Source organism: Rutilus rutilus, assembly GCF_951802725.1.
Source record: "Rutilus rutilus genome assembly, chromosome: 1".
NCBI classification, from domain to species: Eukaryota; Metazoa; Chordata; class Actinopteri; order Cypriniformes; family Leuciscidae; genus Rutilus; species Rutilus rutilus.
The window spans coordinates 39,508,380-39,527,329 of record NC_140209.1 but is presented as its reverse complement, the minus strand read 5'-3'; the positions used below and the strand labels follow the sequence as shown (position 1 = coordinate 39,527,329).

At 39.3% G+C, this 18,950-nt stretch overlaps 1 protein-coding gene across 1 annotated transcript; it reads left to right on the top strand.

Annotated features, from left to right (window-relative positions):
• Positions 1-1,139: 1,139 nt before the first annotated feature.
• Positions 1,140-18,932, top strand: crlf3 (cytokine receptor-like factor 3). The gene is made up of 9 exons (XM_084406987.1): positions 1,140-1,255; positions 4,116-4,244; positions 10,719-10,926; positions 13,189-13,276; positions 15,101-15,278; positions 15,365-15,587; positions 16,284-16,422; positions 16,660-16,772; positions 17,457-18,932. The coding sequence occupies exons 2-9, from the start codon at positions 4,128-4,130 to the stop codon at positions 17,723-17,725; spliced, it is 1,335 nt and encodes a 444-aa protein (XP_084263113.1). The 5' UTR covers positions 1,140-1,255; positions 4,116-4,127; the 3' UTR covers positions 17,726-18,932.
• Positions 18,933-18,950: the final 18 nt, after the last annotated feature.

Sequence of the window (18,950 nt, the reverse complement as noted above, 5' to 3'; positions counted from 1 at the left end):
GCTCTGAAACAATTATTTAGGTGACTTGACCTTACTTGGATTTTATCATTGTTTTCAGTAATGTGCAACCTGTACATGTTAACACCTGAAAAGGCTGTTTTAGGGTTTCAAGAAACTTTAATATTTTAATTTAGAGGCACTCATTATAAAAGTACTTTGTAGTTATAACGGATGCTGCACACTCAAGGTGGTGGAGGAGAGATTCCCTGATACAATTGTAAAGCGCTTTGGGTGTACAGAACAGAAGTAGGCCTACATATGAAAAGCGCTAGCCTATATAAATGCCTCATTCATTCATTCATTCATTCATTCATTCATAAGTACTTTGGCATTGTAAAGTTATTTCAAGCTGTAACGTTTCATATCACAACATTTAATGAGTAGCCTAATCACAAAATAACTGTGTAACTTATGTGTATAATTAGCTTTCATTGCCCACACAAAGCAGCTACTAAACTGCCACCACACCCAGAAGTGAACAAAACCTGACAAAATCTCAGTTTGTACATTATAAAAACCATAACGTCTATGGGGAATGTCCCCATTTAGATAACTAAGTGTAAGTGTAAGTGTGTGTGTGTGTGTGTGTGTGTGTGTGTGTGTGTGTGTGTGTGTGTGTGTGTGTGTGTGTGTGTGTGTGTGTGTGTGTGTGTGTGTGTGTGTGAGAGAGAGAGTGTGTGAGAGAGAGAGAGAGAGAGAGAGAGAGAGAGAGAGAGAGAGAAATTAACGGGTTTGCTTACGAAACTCTGGTTTTTGTATATTTTACCAAATAAATCACACAAAACAATAACTCAAAACTATAATACCAGTAGCAACCATTCAGCTGATGAAACATGAGTCTACTATTTCACAGTAAATTTTGTATTCCGCGTTCTGACAACGATGGTTGTACGTTTTTCTTCTGAAAGTCTTGAGCTACAGTACTGTTCATAATTCACAAATATCTGCAAGACAACAGTTATATTGTGATTAACAGAAGTTACCTTCCCTTGTTGTCTGACGCCAAATAACTCTGTTGACGCCTTCGTGCGCTTTGGGTTTTTAACAAAAGATGGGGCGGGGTTAAGAGAGGTTAAATCATCTGATTGGCTAGAACTGACAGCAGGCAGTAGGAAAACACAGCGATGCGGTATCTGATTGGATGACGGGTTTGTATCAAAGTGAAAATATGTGCCTCGAGCTCTTCTGTTGCCAGGGCGTCAATGGCGGAACTCCGCAGCAGAAGTTAATATGACACAAGACAGAATCGCATAAGGTAATACTGCAAAAACCTCTTTACAATAACAGCGTATTTTTCGTTACAGTTTATTTTTCAGTGGTCAATTAGATATGCTGTCTCTTCGTGAGCAGGTTTATGGGTGGAGCAGTTTGAAGAGCTTACTGTAAAATTGAGATGAGTTATAGTGATGAGTGTTGGTGTGGCGATCCTCATAGAAGAGTCTCATGAACTGCTTCTTTTTCTGAGTTTTAAAATAACTGCTAAGTTCTATCTACTTTAGTTATCAGTTGTTTCTCAAAGCTGATTTTAAATGTAATATTTATATATCTTTACTGCTCTTCTCCATCTTCCTGTACTTTTCACTTGTTTTGGACATGTATAAACATGTTGAGTGTGCACGATGCATCAGTGTGGCCCATAGATAAATACTGCACTTTACATAACTGTCCTCTAATACTTGGATTGGACCAAAAGAGGAATACACGTTTTTATGTAAGAGTATAACAGTAAAGCTGATGGGCAGCAGGATGAAAATGACCTCTGGTAGTTCATAAACACTTGTTTGTTTAAATGCATCTTATGGTCTTCATCTTAAGAGAAGGGCCCTTTTAAACTGTGGCCCTTATCAGGGAACGGTCACAGATTGTGAAGCTGGACACATGATCCTCAGATCTGACACATCTCATCCTGGAATTCCTAACATTGTCTTTTAGCAGCAGATTTTTTTTTTTTTTTTTTTTTTTGAATCTAGGTCATTCATGTCCCTCTGAAAGTTATCCAGTCCTCTGCTGTACTCCCTGATGGATTCACTTGTGGGAAAGGATTCTGGAAGAGCAATAGATAATATAATTGCTGGTCTTAATGCTCTTAACCCCAGTCTGGATGAGAACCCTGCTGCTAAATCAGAGGATTAGACCATGAATTTGGAGAACCCCTCCCTTTCCCTTGATCATTAAATGTCAAAATCTGCTAAATATGCAGCGGTTGCAGCTCATAACATTTTTTAGGCATTGATCATGAGGGAGATGAGTGTGGAAACACAGGCTTGTTGGTGCAGGTCACAGTTTGTTATTTAGGGTTCTCTCTCACATGTGTATGGATGAAAGGGTGTTTTTGAGAGTTGAGCACAGCTTCGTTCTCTGCTCTGTGCACTAAGGTCAGCATCTTTGTGTTAAACAAGGGTACATTTAATAGCTTGCATAACAGAGCTGCCGATCCACCTGTCCTGTATTTGTGTTCACTTACACGCAAAAACAAATAGGCAGCTGTTCTCTCCTGCACAATGACACCAGTGTTATACAGGCACTATTGTACAAAAGTTAAGGTGTAGTTTTAGTTAAGGGTAGTGTATACTATATGGGTAGGTTCAGTCATGCTTGTGAATTTAAGCCACATGGGCACATGTAAGGAAAGTGCAGTTGCTTTCACTTGAACGGAACACCCATTTTAACGGAAGTGGTTTCACTGTAGCATGCTAGCCTCAAAACAGATCCCCTGATCAGTAAAAAAGTGAGTTTTCTTGTTAGTAGTTGTCGAGAAGGTTTATAAATATGTAAATAAGGTTTTTAATATATTCTAGGTCTGAACAGGCTGGTAATCACATTTCTGCTGGTATTTATGAAGTTAGTTCATAAATACCAGCAGAAATGTGATAACCAGCCTAAAGGCCTGTTCAGACCAAGAATCATAACTATAAATACAGTAGCATATTTCACACCAATGCACAATAGCATTCTGTTTATTATCAGCATGTGTGCGCAGTTATGTCATCTGCCGCTTTAAATGCTCAAGGTGGATTCTGATTGGCCTCTAGTGTTGTAATTGTTTATCGGATAAGAAAAAAACATTCTGAAAAGTGATTCCAACAATATCGTTCTTCTGTTTATATAGCTGTGTGGAGAGGACTTTACTATTCTTATAGAAGTAGAATGATTATTAAAACTTTATCGTTTTATATATATATATAGTTATCATTATGTTCCTTGGTGTGACTGGCCCTTAACACAGAACAAACAATAGTGACAAGTGATGGATGATTTTGAGTTTCTTTGATGTTAACAACAAAATATATAGGAACATTTTCTCCTCCTTTTTAAAACTATTTGCGAGTATATGGTTAGTTGCATTATTAATATTTGCATCTAGCACTGACTTTGTGCTCTCCTCTCCAAAAACCAGAATCAGAACAGTTGTGAATAATTTTTTGATTGAGAATCAATGTTCCTTGATCACAGATTTGCTATCTAAAGTGAAAGCAGTCAAAGCACAAACAGGCACAGCCGTGTGTCGAGTGTCACACAGATTGATGCCATCCTATTTTAAACCGTGAATCACACTGTTATGCGAATGAGTTTATTGCACACACATCTCATCAGGTCTCAATACATGTAGCAAACTCAATACGTTTTCAATACATGTAACCTTCAGGCCAGTGATTAATTTCCATGACTCCTGTGATTTTGCACTGATATGACAGTTGACTTGAATGTGGTTTCTCAAGGTTATAGCGACTGAGCCTTTTAGTCATAACTATACATGACTGCATCATCCCCGTGTGCTAAACTTCAACATATAAGCCTGTGAACATGTTGTTATGTTTCAAAACACACTTCCTTACTTCCACATGACGTGGAAATGATGGCCTGATGGTTGCATAAAGTTGGTGTTACATTTTTATGAGCACAGACCATGAGGAACAGGCTCTGTTTTTCAGGCCTGTGTGGAATTTCATGCTCCTGTTATTATTATTTTAGCTTTGTTAGAGTGACATTTTCCAGAATGGGCGTTTGGCTTTAGCCTTTCTAACCCCATAATGAGAAATCTAGTCAAACTAAAAGTTATCTCTATCAATGGAAATGTTTTCCTACACTTTACCATGATATTTGTGCTTTGGCAGAGGCCAACAAGGATGTCAATAGAGGCAGAGGCGTTGCTGCAGGAGGCGAAGGAGAGCATCGAGGCAGCCCAGAACTACAGAAGCGAACTACAGCAGAGACTGCATGGACTCAGCCAGGCACGCAAACAGGTACGCTGCAGCTCTCTGCACTGCCACTGAAGGAATGAATAGGTTTCCAACAACTAGCAACATGTCAGTCCACACCGAAACTGCTGTGCATTTTGACACAATCACAGCCAATCAGAAGATATTGGACATTATATTAGATATTAGATTTTGGACCAATGAGATTTCACAGTGGGCGGGACTACCCAGTGTGGCGCTGCAGAAATCAGGATTGGCCAAAATTCATAATATACTTTGCACATCACCCTATTTCTCAAAGAGTCTGAAAACGGTTTGTTTGAAGATTTAGTCTCTCTAAACCCCTTCTTTCCATGAGCTACTCTGCTCTGATTGGTCAGATGGCCCAGTATTTTGTGATTGGTCTACCACTTACACCGTGTGACACAATGACCATATCTGAATTTCATTTTCTACGCTTGTATACACAGTGATTTGAACAGTAACAATAGAATAGTACAAAGTAGACGTTGTTCACGAGCAGCCAATTAAGATAATAGGCTGGCATTATGCAAATTTGTTACATTGTTAACACGTAGGTTTGTAACAGGAAGTGAGACTGGAATTGCTGATGACTCGTTTCAGCTGCTCAGAATCAAATCTTTATTTTTGGAGACAATAACTTTGTCGTGCACTTTGATCTTTAAAACTTTGCAGACCTTTTACATTCACAAACAGTTGTATAACACACTACATGAAAGGTAATATTTGAAAAATCATAACAGGGGCACTTTAATTGGCAACACCAACTGAGGAAGAAAGGAAGTTGAATTGTGGAATTTGTTTATAATGTATTGGAATTCAACAGGTAATCTGGAAATTTTGTTTTTACAATTTGGTCCATAAAATTTAAATTGCGCCGTGTTATTTTGAAACGATTTATCCAATATTATAGTATTTATTAATGCTTTTAATCAGCTTTTATTTTTATATCTATCTGTCTATGTTTCTATCTGTCTGTCTATCTCTCTGTCCAATTTTGCGCAACACTGACAGGAATAGGAACCAAGCAATTGACTAAATGTCCTCTTGCTCGTTACTTGTCTCGGTCAAGGCTGGCTCAGATAAAGCGATCTCTTCCATGTAAATCTGTTTTTATCTGATCGCGTCTGGTTTGGACAAACCATAGAGACAGTAATGAAATTGCTACTGATCACACCCAGCATGCACCAAAGCATAAAAATACTACATCGAACACAATGTAGAAAATGCCAGAAACAATTCAGCTTCACAAAGATAGTGGTTCCCTACACAGTAACCAAATAACGGGACATATGTGGGTGTTTTTGAGAGAGCGTGGGTAAGTGATACTCCCGCTGTCTCGGTGAAGTGAGTAGGATCCTCAGTGCCAGGAAGCCTGTTGGTCAGCACAGAAGGGCTGATTCATGCCTCACGTCTCCCGGGGTGACTGTAGGATGTAAAGCCGGCCTGCTGCTCGGTGTTATCTTCAGTCTTTGCTTCTGGCATCTTACCCAACTTCCTCCTTCCCCCACCTCCCACAATGCCTCATTCAGAGCGTAAACAAGGCTGTAATTTCCTGCTCTTCATATGAGACATTAAACTCAGAGAATGTTAAGCTCTCTGTTAAGCAAAACTTTTTGGATCATTGACTGGTGATTGTATGACGCCCCACGGTACTGTGATTAACCTCACAGCGTGTGCAGCTGTCTGAGTGAGATCCCATATGTGCAGCCCATCTGATATGATCATATCACATGCTCTGTTATTCACAGCAGTGACACAACATTTGCGGTCAATCTTTGGGTCAAACTGCATTTGTCCTGTATGAACAGAACTACTTCCAGCTGTAGAGGCTCTTCTGTATCAAGATTCTTCATGTATTAAAAGAACTGAAGCTTCCTGGGCAGTAGTTGAGCTTGATGCTAGATCTTTAACATTAGCTGTTGTTTCTTGTCTACTTCCTCTTTAAGTTGTTCCACTCTGTCTCAGCCACTGATGCTTCCTTAAATCCTTCAAGTGGCCTCTGTTTCCCACAGCCTGTCACCCACGAGCCACACTGCAGCCAGCTGGAGTCTAATACATGATCACAGGGAACACATACAGAGCTATAGCGGGTTTGGTCCACACTAGCATACATATTTGTCTATTTGAGATGAGGGGTTTTACTTTCCAGTTATATTATTAATAGAATAGCTCCACTCGCATACTCACTGTGGCCTTAGGTCAATTCACTTTCAGTTATTTTAATTTGACCAATATACAAACTCAGAACAAGCTAAGAATATCATTTTGAATCACATTATGCTGAACATAAATTCCAGGAATATTAAAAAAGAGTTACTGAAGAGTTTTGTATGATCCTACTGAATCTTTGGGAAGGCTGAGTCTAAACATCCTGTGATGGGGAGCCTGCACTTCTAATCACCTCCACCCTCCACGCGCTCCTCACAGCGCATTGTCACGAATAACAATATTTAGGCAAAGGATTCTGTCCTGGCTCAAAATATTCAGACTGATCCTGATAAGACTTCAACGTATGAGGAATGATGCACGTCTCTGGACAGCAGCATTTCCTGCGTCAGTTGCAAACAAAGCCATGTCTGGAACTTTCCACTAAGGTTCATTAATAGCTCCGTCTTTTTTGGGTTTCATCCATTTATCCTGCACCACTTTATCTGTGTTATTTTAGACTCTATTCCCACTTCCTGGTGCTGTCTCTACCTACACACACTGTGACTACAGTCTGTCGAGTTCCACGGTGCTAATCGTCAACACTTTTGCTCTGCGGTCTGTTGTGCATTTCTGTCAACATGCTTTGCCCAGGGCTGCATTGGGCTTCACTGATTATAAGGGAATGAGACTTTTCCTCGTTCCAGAAATATGACTCAAGGAATTCTTATAATTACAGGCTTTAACGTGTCCTTTTATGTCAGTGTGAAGAGTGCCTGTGTGTGGTATTTCACTAGGTTTTAAGCTAGTGTACTGGGTCGCAGCTCACTTGCAGCACAGATACAAATGTTCATTGATACGTGCCATTAAAGGGCCCAAGCTAACCTTCTTTTGCAAGTGCAAGTTTCATGTTCACAAGATAAGAGGAACTGTTTCTTTTTTCTACATTGAAAACCGCCAGGCTTCCTGTCTCTCTCTTGGCTCCATTTTGTTGAAGGTGAAGCAGTTAGTCTGAAAGATGCACCAAGAAATGTGCCATTCACTTCTCACCACTTCCGCTTTCAGTCCTACACTTCATATTCAAAACAAGACAGTGGCACTTACTATCACTGATTTATGTAACCCTCATATATGACTAAATGTACATTTTAAAATGTCTGAATAAATTGGTTGATTTATTGTTATAGCATTTCTGCATTCAAATAGGGATTATTATTTATTATCGGCTTGTTTCTTTATACTTGAGTGCAAAAAATGGTGCAAAAAAATTGTGGGTCATCTAAGAAAAAAAAAAATAGGATAAACTAAAGGATGCATTAAATTAATAAAAAGGGACAGTAAAGACATTTATAATGTTACAAAAGATTCCTGTTTCCTATAAATGCTGTGCTCTTGAACTTTTTATTCATCATGAATCCTGAAAAAAGTTTCACGTTTCCACAAAATGATTCAAATCATCATATTAGAGTGATTTCTGAAGGATCGTGTGACTGGATTTATGATGCTGAAAATTCAGCTTTGACATCACTGGAAGAAATTACATTTTAAAGAAAGAAATGACACATTATAAAACATTAAAATAGAAAAGTTATTTTAAGTAAGGAATCATTTACTCCAGGCCGTTGAATTATTAGAAAAATAACGCACACCCGATGTGGTAATCCTTCCACGACACGAAGCGGAGTTACACCTCGAGTGTGCCTTATTTTTCTAATAATTCAACGGGCCGTAGTCAATTATTCCGCTTATACTACGGTTACCACACCTCAAAACATTTTGACAAACAGGTTTGACAAACGATTGTCAGGTTTTTGTTCTTAAAACAGCTCTTGTTTGGGAATAATTTCTTATGCATCTCATCCTCCGTTGCTAATTCCAAAACATAATTTTAGAGCTTCTAACAGAGAACTTGAGCCACTGATAGCAGTCTAATGCAGTTACAGTATCTCACAAAAGTGAGTACACCAAACGTCATGTAGCTTTTAAGTTTCTAAACTATTTTACTAATAAAATCGTCAATAAAAGTGTCATTGTGGGTTTTGGTTCTGTAGGCTGTAAAGACCTTTGAAATAACTGAAATCATTTTGCGAAGTGATATGGAACTGTAATGCGGTCAAGACCTGCCTGGAACTACTTTAGCCGTGCGTTTACCTGAAAATAACTGCACAACTTAGAACGTTCGTCAACCAATCAGAATCAAGCATTCAACAGCCCCATCATAATATTTCACAATGTTGCTATTTTTACTGTACTTTTGATCCAATAAATGCATCTTTGGTGAGTGTAAAAGACTTCTTTCAAAAACATTTAACAGAGCTGCCAACTCTCACGCATTCACCGTGAGACACACGCAATTGACACTGTTGCCTTTGGCTTACTCAGTTGGGGATATTTTGGGGATATTTAATTTTATCAATCGATAAATTCCACTAGAAACAAACCTTGTTGTATTATTTTAATTTAATACTGTGAAGCTGCTTTGATACAATCTGTATTGTGAAAAGCGCTATACAAATATACTTGACTTGACTTTTCACACCCTCTCACGCCACACATCCATTTTCTCACGCACAGAAAAATCGCGAAGCAAAGAGGACACGGACACCGACAGACTAGACAGAGCAGGTTACTTATGATATAAAAAAAATCTCAGGTCTCAGATTCTGTCAATTTTATTACGAAATTCAAACAATAAATACCGTTTTGGCGTTTGTAAATGTGACGTGACAGATCCCTAGCGGCACGTGAACCGATCATCTCTAGCTAATAGTAAATAAACACGAGTGAACAATGTCGAAAGAAACAGTACAACTTACCGAAATGTATATTCCTCATACATAATATCAATCAATCAGTGTTTTTCAACTGTGGAAAGGGTCAATAAAACAGCTGGAGAACAATTATGTCACATAACATTTACCTCAGGAAAGCCATTTAATGACTATAATATAGACTATAGCACCTTAGTTGGCTAGAAAAAAAGTGTATTTTGCTAAATATGTGTACTATATTATATATTTATTATATTTTTACTTATATCATTTATCACTTATATCAAAAATTAACGCCTATCTTGTGTACCTAATATTTATCCAAATGAGTCAATATTAAATCAAATCACAAGAATTGAATTGAAATCGTGAAATTTGTTTCAAGCAATAATAAAAAAAAAAGTAGCTTACCAGAAATTGTACCATATAAACATTGTAACATGTTGTCACTAAACCTAATAAAATTCAGTTTAGTTACTAAAATGTTTTGACAATCACAATACACTTATTGTGATGCAAGATGGTTTTTTTTACAAAATCTCTTTTGAGCCTGTGGTTGTCATGGAAAAAGTCTTCCCCTCTTTTCAAAATGCTCTCGAGTCAAGGACTTCCAGATGCCAAAGCTCAGACTTTATTGGTGGAGACAACAAAGCCGAGATGCCTGCAGAACTTTTTCATTCAAAACTCTCATTCTTAAGCCCAGGACACACCAAGCCTGACGAAATCTGACTAGAGCTGTGCGCACACCGAAAAAACTAAGCCGACCGATGCTCAGAAACGGCCCGATGGCCGACCATTGACTTGGTGCGTCCTGTTCTTTATATGATTTCTTACAACTTGTTTAAACTTTTCTCAACCAATGGTCATTCGTTGGGTTATCTTACATTTTTATTAGCCCATCCTCTTCCTGCTCTTAAAGCAGAGGAAAATAACAGGTACACATTTTAATCTTTCTTGCATGAACACTCCTACACTTCCTGCACATCCTACACTTCCTGCACATCTCAACATTGAAAGTATCTCCTTATCATTGTTGCATTTGGTGCTCAGAGCTACTGAAGGGAGACACGGTGCACTCTATGACCTGAGGCCTTTTCTGAGCTCTTCTGAGTTTTACACTTTATACTTCACACTGTAGACTGAGAAATTAAGCATTTTCAAAACGTTTAATAAAAATACACTTTAAGAAGTATACTTAATGGTTTGAGGAAATGCACATTTTTTAAAAGTTATCCTCAGCAGTTTAGTGTAATGGAGGTGTTTGTATGTAAATCTTGTCTGTGTGTCTGTGTGTCTGTCTGTCTGTGTGTGTGTGTGTGTGTGTGTGTGTGTGTTTGTTCTGGTTTAACCTACATTACTAGGACCAAATGTCCTCACAAAGATAGTAAAATGTGAAAATGTTAACATTGTTGTGGGGCCATTTGGTCGGGCCCCATGAGGAAAACAGAACATTTTCTGTATTGGGTAGGTTTAGGGTTAGTGTAAGAGGATAGAATATACAGTTTGTACAGTATAAAAACCATTATGTCTAAGGAAAGTCTACATAAAGAAATAAAAACAAGTGTGTGTGTGTGTCCAGGTGCGAGGCAGTGCCAGTCAGACGCGTGATGCTCTGCAGCGGCACTTCCAGGAGGTGCAGACGGCGGTGAGTCGACTGCTGACCGAGAGACTGAACGCTCTGTTGCAGGAAGTCGACAACATCGAGCTGGACAGTGTCAGTCCCTTAGATGACTGTCAGAAGCTCATTGAGAGTGGAGTCAGCACAGCTGATGAGCTGCTCCGAGAGGGTGAGTCTGTCAGATCAGTGGAAGTGGAGGCTGGCCACTCATTGTTCGGGCTACAATGATTCTTCAACTACAGTCACACTAATCTGATTTCATGGGACTTAAAGTATGTGTAGAACCTCAATAAGTATTAATTAGAACAGAAAATTTGATTTAGTCTTGAGCCAGAAGAGGATACCTCATGTTTGAGCAGTCAGTTTCCTTTAGAGATCTGTCATATGCCAGCTTGTAGGTCTATGTCAACGGTATGAAATGAAATCAGGCCAGACATTTGCCTAAGTAGTTGAAGAATAGCCATTATGTGGTAGAATCTGATCAAACTGTGAAAAAAATTGGCTATTCAAGGCTCAGCGATAATGGCGCTCAGAGCCAGTTTAAAAGAGTTTAGTTTAATTAAAACAAAAAAAAAAGATTTGTTTAAAAACATCGAAATATAATAATTTACATAAATATTTTTTTTCAAACATACAATTGACCCTTCGCTAAGCCCCGCCCTCCTTAGTTACTGTTGCTACGCCTGTCAAGCTTTTGCGCCTGGCACGTCTATTACAGTGTGTATGCACTGGTTTCAGACATTCCTAAGGAGATAATTAGTCATTTTTGGCGAACAGGTGAAAATATGAGAGAACAAGACTGCAGTATGCATTCGAGGGATATATCCACGACATAATATGCAAACGATTAGAGAATAATTTCATCAAAATTGAAGCTAAAGTCTATAACGTTAGGTCCCAGCGCAAGCAGCAGCCGCCTCATACACTGATCATTTAAATGGGAAACACACAAATTGAGCCAGCAGGGTAAGTGAAATGTGAAAATATTCTAATATTTAAAGATCAAACAACTTCCATATGTATAACCACTGACAACTTTGCAATGATAACGATCTCCCGCTTATATTTGTAGTGCGCCAGGCTAACGTTACTGCTCACACGTCGTGTGTCATATAAGTGACTACTGTTATGAACTGATTAAGTTTGCATACCAACCTTTTCCTTGGAGATCTCCGGCAAGCCCCGTGATGTTCACTGCTTTTACTAAATTACGTTACCTTTTACTTTTACTAAAACTAACACCCGGAGAGTCGCGATCGGATTGGGGTAACGTTTCTAGTTTGACCGTCGATTAACAAAATGCTGAAATATATTTTTAAGTAATGTTAATGTCAGTGAGCCTCCGTCTTGCCTTTAATCACACTGCTTGATCCACGAGCTGGACAATAACTTTATTCTAGAGCTGCTATAAAGCCAAAACACTTTACTTTTTATTTCCTATTATCAATGTAAAGCCACTTTGGAACAATCTACATTGTTAAAAGCGCTATATAAATGGAGATGACGCCCGGCATTTCTCCCCTTGGGTTTTAGGTTTCGGGAAGGGAACAAAATCCACCACCCTGTCCAAACTTTTAGGATACCGGGTATCAGATTTGCACAATCCATACGCACAACGCTTCGGCATGTTTCCCTCGCTCGAAAGCTTGCCAGACCTCCCGCGCCTAGTTACGGTTGCTAAGCCACGATTGGCCTGTGGCGGTTTTCGGGCGTGGCTTAGTGAAGGGTCAATTATGTTGCTAAAAAGGAAATTAATTTTATTCAAATAAATTGTCTTTAAAATATATGCATTTTTGCTGTAGGGTCATTGAAAGTATAAGCAGATAAAGTACACATTTGAACCTACTGGCTCATATGGACCAGCAGAAAAAGAAATCTTATTGTTGTGCCCTGCCATTTGGATCATTTCTAGCTATCAAATTGTTAGCTTATTAAATATTTAAGAGTTTTATTTAGCAATTTATTTAGATTTTGCAATTGCTGTATTGTCCTCTAGAGCTCATTTGATTATATGTGACCCTGGGCCACAATTTTTTTAAATTGAGATTTGTACATCATCTGAAAGCTGAATAAACAAGCTTTCCATTGACGTATTTGTTAGGATAGGACAATATTTGGCCGAGATACAACTATTTGAACATCTGCAAAAAAATCGAAACATTGAGAAAATCTCCTTGAAAGTTGTCCATTTATGTTCGCTATTTTGCTGCATTCACTCACAAAAATAAATGTTTTATATATATATACGGTAGGAAATGTTCTAAATATCTTCATGGAACATGATCTTTACTTAATATCAATAATCAATCATTTTGACCCATACAATGTATTGTTGGCTATTGCCACAAATATACCCGTGCGACATGTGACTGGTTTTGTGATCCAGTCCTGATGTTCAGTTATGAATGCAATAAAACAGCTGTCCTTTCAGGGGAGGCTGCCATCCGCTGTGGTATAAATGAGAAGGAGGACAAGCTGGGCAGCTTCACTAAGAAAGCCCTGCAGATCCAGTTAGACAGGTGAGGAGCGCACACACTCATTCTCTTAACAAACCTCAACTGGCCCAGAGCTTTGATATATCACTGTCACACTCAGTTCATGTCTAGGAACAATGAATACATGGAGACTCAGGAGATCTTCAGCTCTTGAGAACACAAAACAAAGCCACCTATTTCTGAAGTTCAGAAGACAATATTCCCGTAATTCCATTACTGCAGCACTTACTTAGCTAACCTTTACTAATGCCTGGTTTTATGACTCATCTGTTTTGTGACGCATCTTCTCAAAGTTTAATGGAGAGGTGGCAGCCGTACTCGCAGTGATGCGCTGAATCACCCAAGCATCTAACTCAGATGACATTTAAATAACAATCCTAACTTTTGTGTTTTAGAATAAACACTTTTGAATAATTGATATGTATAGTTACCCTCCCCATGTGAACGGGACTTAATTCCCGCCTTAAAAACATTACTCACTGATCCTACATGAATAAGCGTTGCTCTCTGCCTTTTTGTTGGCTAGGCTCTTGTAAGTCTAAGGAGGGTCTGTGGTTTTGGATAGTTTTAGTTTTAATGAAATTATCTAAAAAATATGAAAAGACAATGTTGCTGGATAACTGCACCTCTATTAAAAATATACAATCGTCACATTGTTTTGTGCTACTTTATACTAACTGAGGGACAGTTTAGCTACTTGATGTGCCATGTTTTTAAGGGGTCATATAATGGTACATGCACTTTTACAAGTTGATTGTACTGAAATGTGTGTTGGCAGTGCCTGTACACAACCATCATATAATGATAAAAATCCATCCAGTGTTTTTTTTAAATCTCCTTATATGTTTTCCCGTCTCAAATCGAGCCGTCTGACCGTGTGACGTCACACGGTCGGCCGCCCCTCCCACGATTGTTAATTGACAGCAGCGTTTCAACACAGACCCGCCCTGAGCGAGCTGTCATCATAGTCCGCTATTGTTGATACGCTGGAGCAGAATGGCGTCTAAGCGATTGTGGTGTTCTGTTCTTGGGTGTAACGTGTAATAAGGAACACAGCAGTCATTTTGATGTTCCTAAATCCGAACCGCTGAAGACGCAGTGGCTGAGTTTTGTTTTCGAAGGGAATATTCCTCACGATCAACGTCAATGCTTTCATGTTTGCGCGAATCATTTCTCACCAGACTGCTTTATAAACGAGGGTCAGTATAAAGCTAAAGTAAAAAGTTTCTCATGACCATTAGCTGTAACATCAATCTGTCAATGAACTAACGTATACATCAGTAAACACATAGCGTTCGTATCTCACTACTCTACCCTGCCAGTACACACAAAGATAGATCAAAGTGACATTACGTTAACCAACCATTCAGAAACGTCCTGTTTTCCGACTCCGGTTCAAATTGATACGTTTGCACAGATGTGTCCTCAGAGACTCCCGCTGCCATTCTTTCTCCAAAATATACCCTCAGCTGTTGTCAAGGCAACACTCCACATGTGTTGTGTCAAAACGCCCCACAGAACAGAGGGGCGGGGTGAGCAAAGCTCATTATCATTTAAAGACACATGCACTTAAACGGCGTGCTGAAAACAGAGCTGTTTTTGACCAGGTAAAATGAGTGTTTTCTTACAATACTAATGAGAATTTTTTATTAAAGTATATTACAAACTTTTAATTTAGACCCTAAAGAATCATATTAACTTGTACAAAAATGGCATTATATGACCCCTTTAAACACAGGATATTTCTTTAACCCTTTAGGATTATATTGAATCATATAAAGCATCTGTTCTCTAGACATCAATAAGAGTCTGCGTAAGGACAGTATATGTAAATACATGTGTCCTCAGTCTGCCCGAGGTACCTGTGCTGGTGGACGTGCCGTGTCTGTCTGCGCAGCTGGACGACTCTCTGCTGCATATGTTCCGATCGCACGTGGCTCGGCACGGCAGCGTGGCGTCTCATCCGCCCGTCCAGATTGAGGAGCTGGTGGAGAGACCAGGCGGTGTGCTGGTGCGCTGGTGTAAGGTGGGTCTGGCCTCCCACATTCATGCCCATCAGACGTTTTAACTCCATGTGAGCCTCTTGGTAATGCCTGTTCTTTTTGCATGTAGGTGGACGATGACTTTACCCCTCAGGACTACCGGTTGCAGTACCGTCGCGGTAACTCTTCTCAGTATGAGGACGCGTACATCGGGAAAGACAATGAGTTCCTGGTGCTCCACCTTGACCCGCACATCGACCACCTGTTCCGCGTGTGCGCCAGAGGAGAGGGCCGAACCGAATGGAGCCCGTGGAGCATCCCGCAGACCGGCTACACCACACTCGCACCCCACGGTACAGACTAGGAAACCTAGCATTGCAAACACTCTCTAACATTAGCTATAGTTCATCCTAAAATGAAAATTCTCTCATCATTTACTCACCCTCATGCCATCTCGATGTACAGCTTTTTGTCTTCAGAGAAACTTTTTTAGTCCATATAATGCCATTGAATGGGTGCCGCTCGGTTGACACTTGAAAAACCACACACAGCGATCAGGACGGTATTCCGTACGACCCAGTGGATGAATCATTCTGTTTTCTGAAGTGAAACAATAGGTGTGTGTGAGAACAATGCTAATATTTGTAACTTTTTGTAACTGTAAATCATTGCTTCCGGTCTACTGTCATACAAGTGTTCATGACTATGGGACGTTGTGACGTGGCGTGAGAAGTGGCGGTCCTCTGTGCTTCCGCTTTGCTTCTCGCTCTTACGTTTATGTCAAGCTGAACTTGTAAATGCGCTTAGGGCAGTTGGCCGAAAGCATTGGCTTATAGTTTAGTCATATACATCGGGGGTGGCATGAGGATGATTAAATGATTCGAGAATTAAAATCTTTGGGTAAACTATACCTTTATGTATATTCAGAGTACTGTTCAGAGGAACATCTCAACGGGCTTTTTTCATAACACATATTTCTGTGTAAATTGCTCATAAAACACCTCCAAACAAACGTGTTTCACGAATATTGTTTCACTGTGTGTTTCCAGAATGGCTTCCTGGCATGGATGGTTACATTTTAAGCAGTAGGAAGAACATCGCCATGCGCAGTGACTCATCAGCTGGTCATGGAGGCGTGCTGTACTCCAACTCCTCCACATACTTCTGTGGCCAGACCCTCACCTTCAAGTACATCAGCATTTCATTCTTCTTCACACTCTCATAGCAGATTAACTGTGGGACATTTGAAAGTGGGACACTATAAATAGGTTAAGATCATATTACTCGTATACCAATAAATTATTCAAAACGGCGGAAAGATGCAGAATCATCGTAAAAGACATTTTTACAGGAACAAATATCAGCAGGCCTATCAAATGTCTCACTCACTGTGCCTGATTTCTTTTGCTCTTTGTTTGTTTGCAGGATCACAGCTGCTGGACCGACAGATAAGCGTGACAGTTTGGGTGTGTGTGCGGACAGCAGAACTGACACAGACTCACTGCAGAGGGATCAGGCTGTCTGCATCTCCACTAATGGTACGAGCAGGAAAATATAGTTTTGAAGATATGCAGTATATACACTACTGTTCGAAAGTTTGGGGTTGGTTAGATTTAGTTGTGTGTGAAAGAAGTCTCTTCTGCTCACCACAGCTGCATTTATTTGATCAAAAACAGTAAAAACTGTAATATGAAGAAATAATACTACAATTGACTCCAGTCTTCAGTGTCACATGATCCTTCAGAAATCATTCTAATATGATGATTTGCTGCTCAAGAAACATTTATTATTATTATCAATGTTGAAAACAGTTGTGCTGCTCAATATTTTTGCGGAAATGGTGACAGTTTCTCCACATTAATGTAAATAGTAACAATGTATAGTAACATTTGGTAGACGCTTTAAATCTAGCAATAATGTAGGCTTGTTTATCACACTGTTTTAACTCAACTAAACAGGTAAGTATTAATACTTATTGCTAAAACAATTAAATAAACAAAAAACGATGACTTCTGGGACTCAAATGTTTGGTTCAAGTCAGTTTTGAACTGATGCATTGAAATTGATAGTCATTTAAGTGTCTTTAAATCAGCTCCAAATAACACCATCTTTGCTGTTGAAGGTTAAATCAGAAAAAGTGAGCCCGCCCACTCACCGACTGCAGGCTTCTTGAGGCGATGCAAACATTAGAGTTAAGTCAACATGTGCTTTCCCGTTTCCAGGTGCTGTGTTTGTGAACGGAAAGGAGATGACCAACCAGCTGCCAGCCATCACTGTTGGCTCATCTGTGACCTTTGACATGGAAATGGTCAACCTCTTTCCTGTGAGCAACAACAACAACCCTAGCGACGGGGGAAACTTCAAGCTGAGGGTGACGATTGGCTCAGGGAACAGAGAAGTGGTGTTTGATTGGCTGCTGGATCAGGTGGTGGACAGCCTTTTCTTTGGCTGCTCCTTCACACACCCTGGATGGAAAGTGCTGGTGTTTTGATTGTTGCATGATGAAATATCCAGTCTGCTGGAATTCAAGACCTCAAGTTCCTTTAATTTGATCAAACTTTCCAAGTGCTTACAGTGTCACATTTTGCCCTTTTTTCTTATTATTATTAGTCACAGATATCGCTGCAGAATAACATTAAACTTTGTTTTGAGGTATGACGCCAACCACTACTCTTTGACCTCATTACAGGTGTTGTTATTTGCATAACAGTACATGTTTGCAAAAGAGACTGTTACATGTTAGTCTAATAAAGTCTTTTCCTGCAGGTGTTAAGTTGCAAAGCATGTTGGTCTGGTTTACCACAGGAAAAAAAAGTGAAGCATTCAGAGATCAAAGGCACTCAAACCTGCTCAGAAAATGTGCAAAATAAAAGTTCTTCACAACGACCAACAAAGATCAATCTTTAATGCTCTGACAATCTTTCTGCATGAGTTTTCTCAAGTCAGAAGTGGAGAATGTATCTGTGGAAGAAACTGTTGCCTGTTTAAACATAGCTGGATGTTGGTTTATGTAGGACACAGTAACATTTAGAGATGGCGTACCTAACAACTAGTATTTTATTCTTGTTTGCCTGGTACTCAGTATTCTAGAAAGTACTGTTTTTAAAACCACAGGGTAGACTGCTAGTGTCAACCTGTTCACAGCTTCGACACAATACTGATCAGTAGATGCCAATACAATGTTTCCACAGAAATGTGATCGTTCGCACTAAGCTTAAGTGTTGTGCCATTTTATGATGAACTGGTTTTTTTAATATATATATATATATATATATACACATACGTCTTGCTGTTCCATTTCATGTTTTCATTAGCTGGCTTACCTTACGGTAACTGTTATAATGCATTTGTTGGTGATTTTAGAAAAAAAAAGGGTATTTCACACAACAAAATGAGGGGCCAAGCACCCAATTCACTTGCTCCTGAGGTAGAACATCATCATTTACAAGGTACTATGTAATTGCTCACTGCAGAAGGGAACATTTGTAACCCAATGAGGATACACCCATGAAATATCTGATACTATATTTATAAAACTGTGACCATTTCATGTATATTTACCTCATTTTGCCTGTGCCTTCTCAGTACAGATGTAACATTTGCAATAAACAGTTTGGAACATGTAGACAAATTCCCGGTTTTTTTTTTTTTTGCAAATGTTTACTAAAATAAAACCAACAAATGAAAGAATGTGTGAACATGACTTGTGAGGTATC

Coding starts and splice junctions, on each gene's coding strand:
- crlf3 (XM_084406987.1), top strand. CDS start 4,128: ATGTCAATAGAGGCAGAGGCGTTGCTGCAGGAGGCGAAGGAGAGCATC. Junction 13,277..15,100: donor CTGCAGATCCAGTTAGACAG/GTGAGGAGCGCA, acceptor ATGTGTCCTCAG/TCTGCCCGAGGTACCTGTGC. Junction 15,588..16,283: donor CACCACACTCGCACCCCACG/GTACAGACTAGG, acceptor GTGTGTTTCCAG/AATGGCTTCCTGGCATGGAT.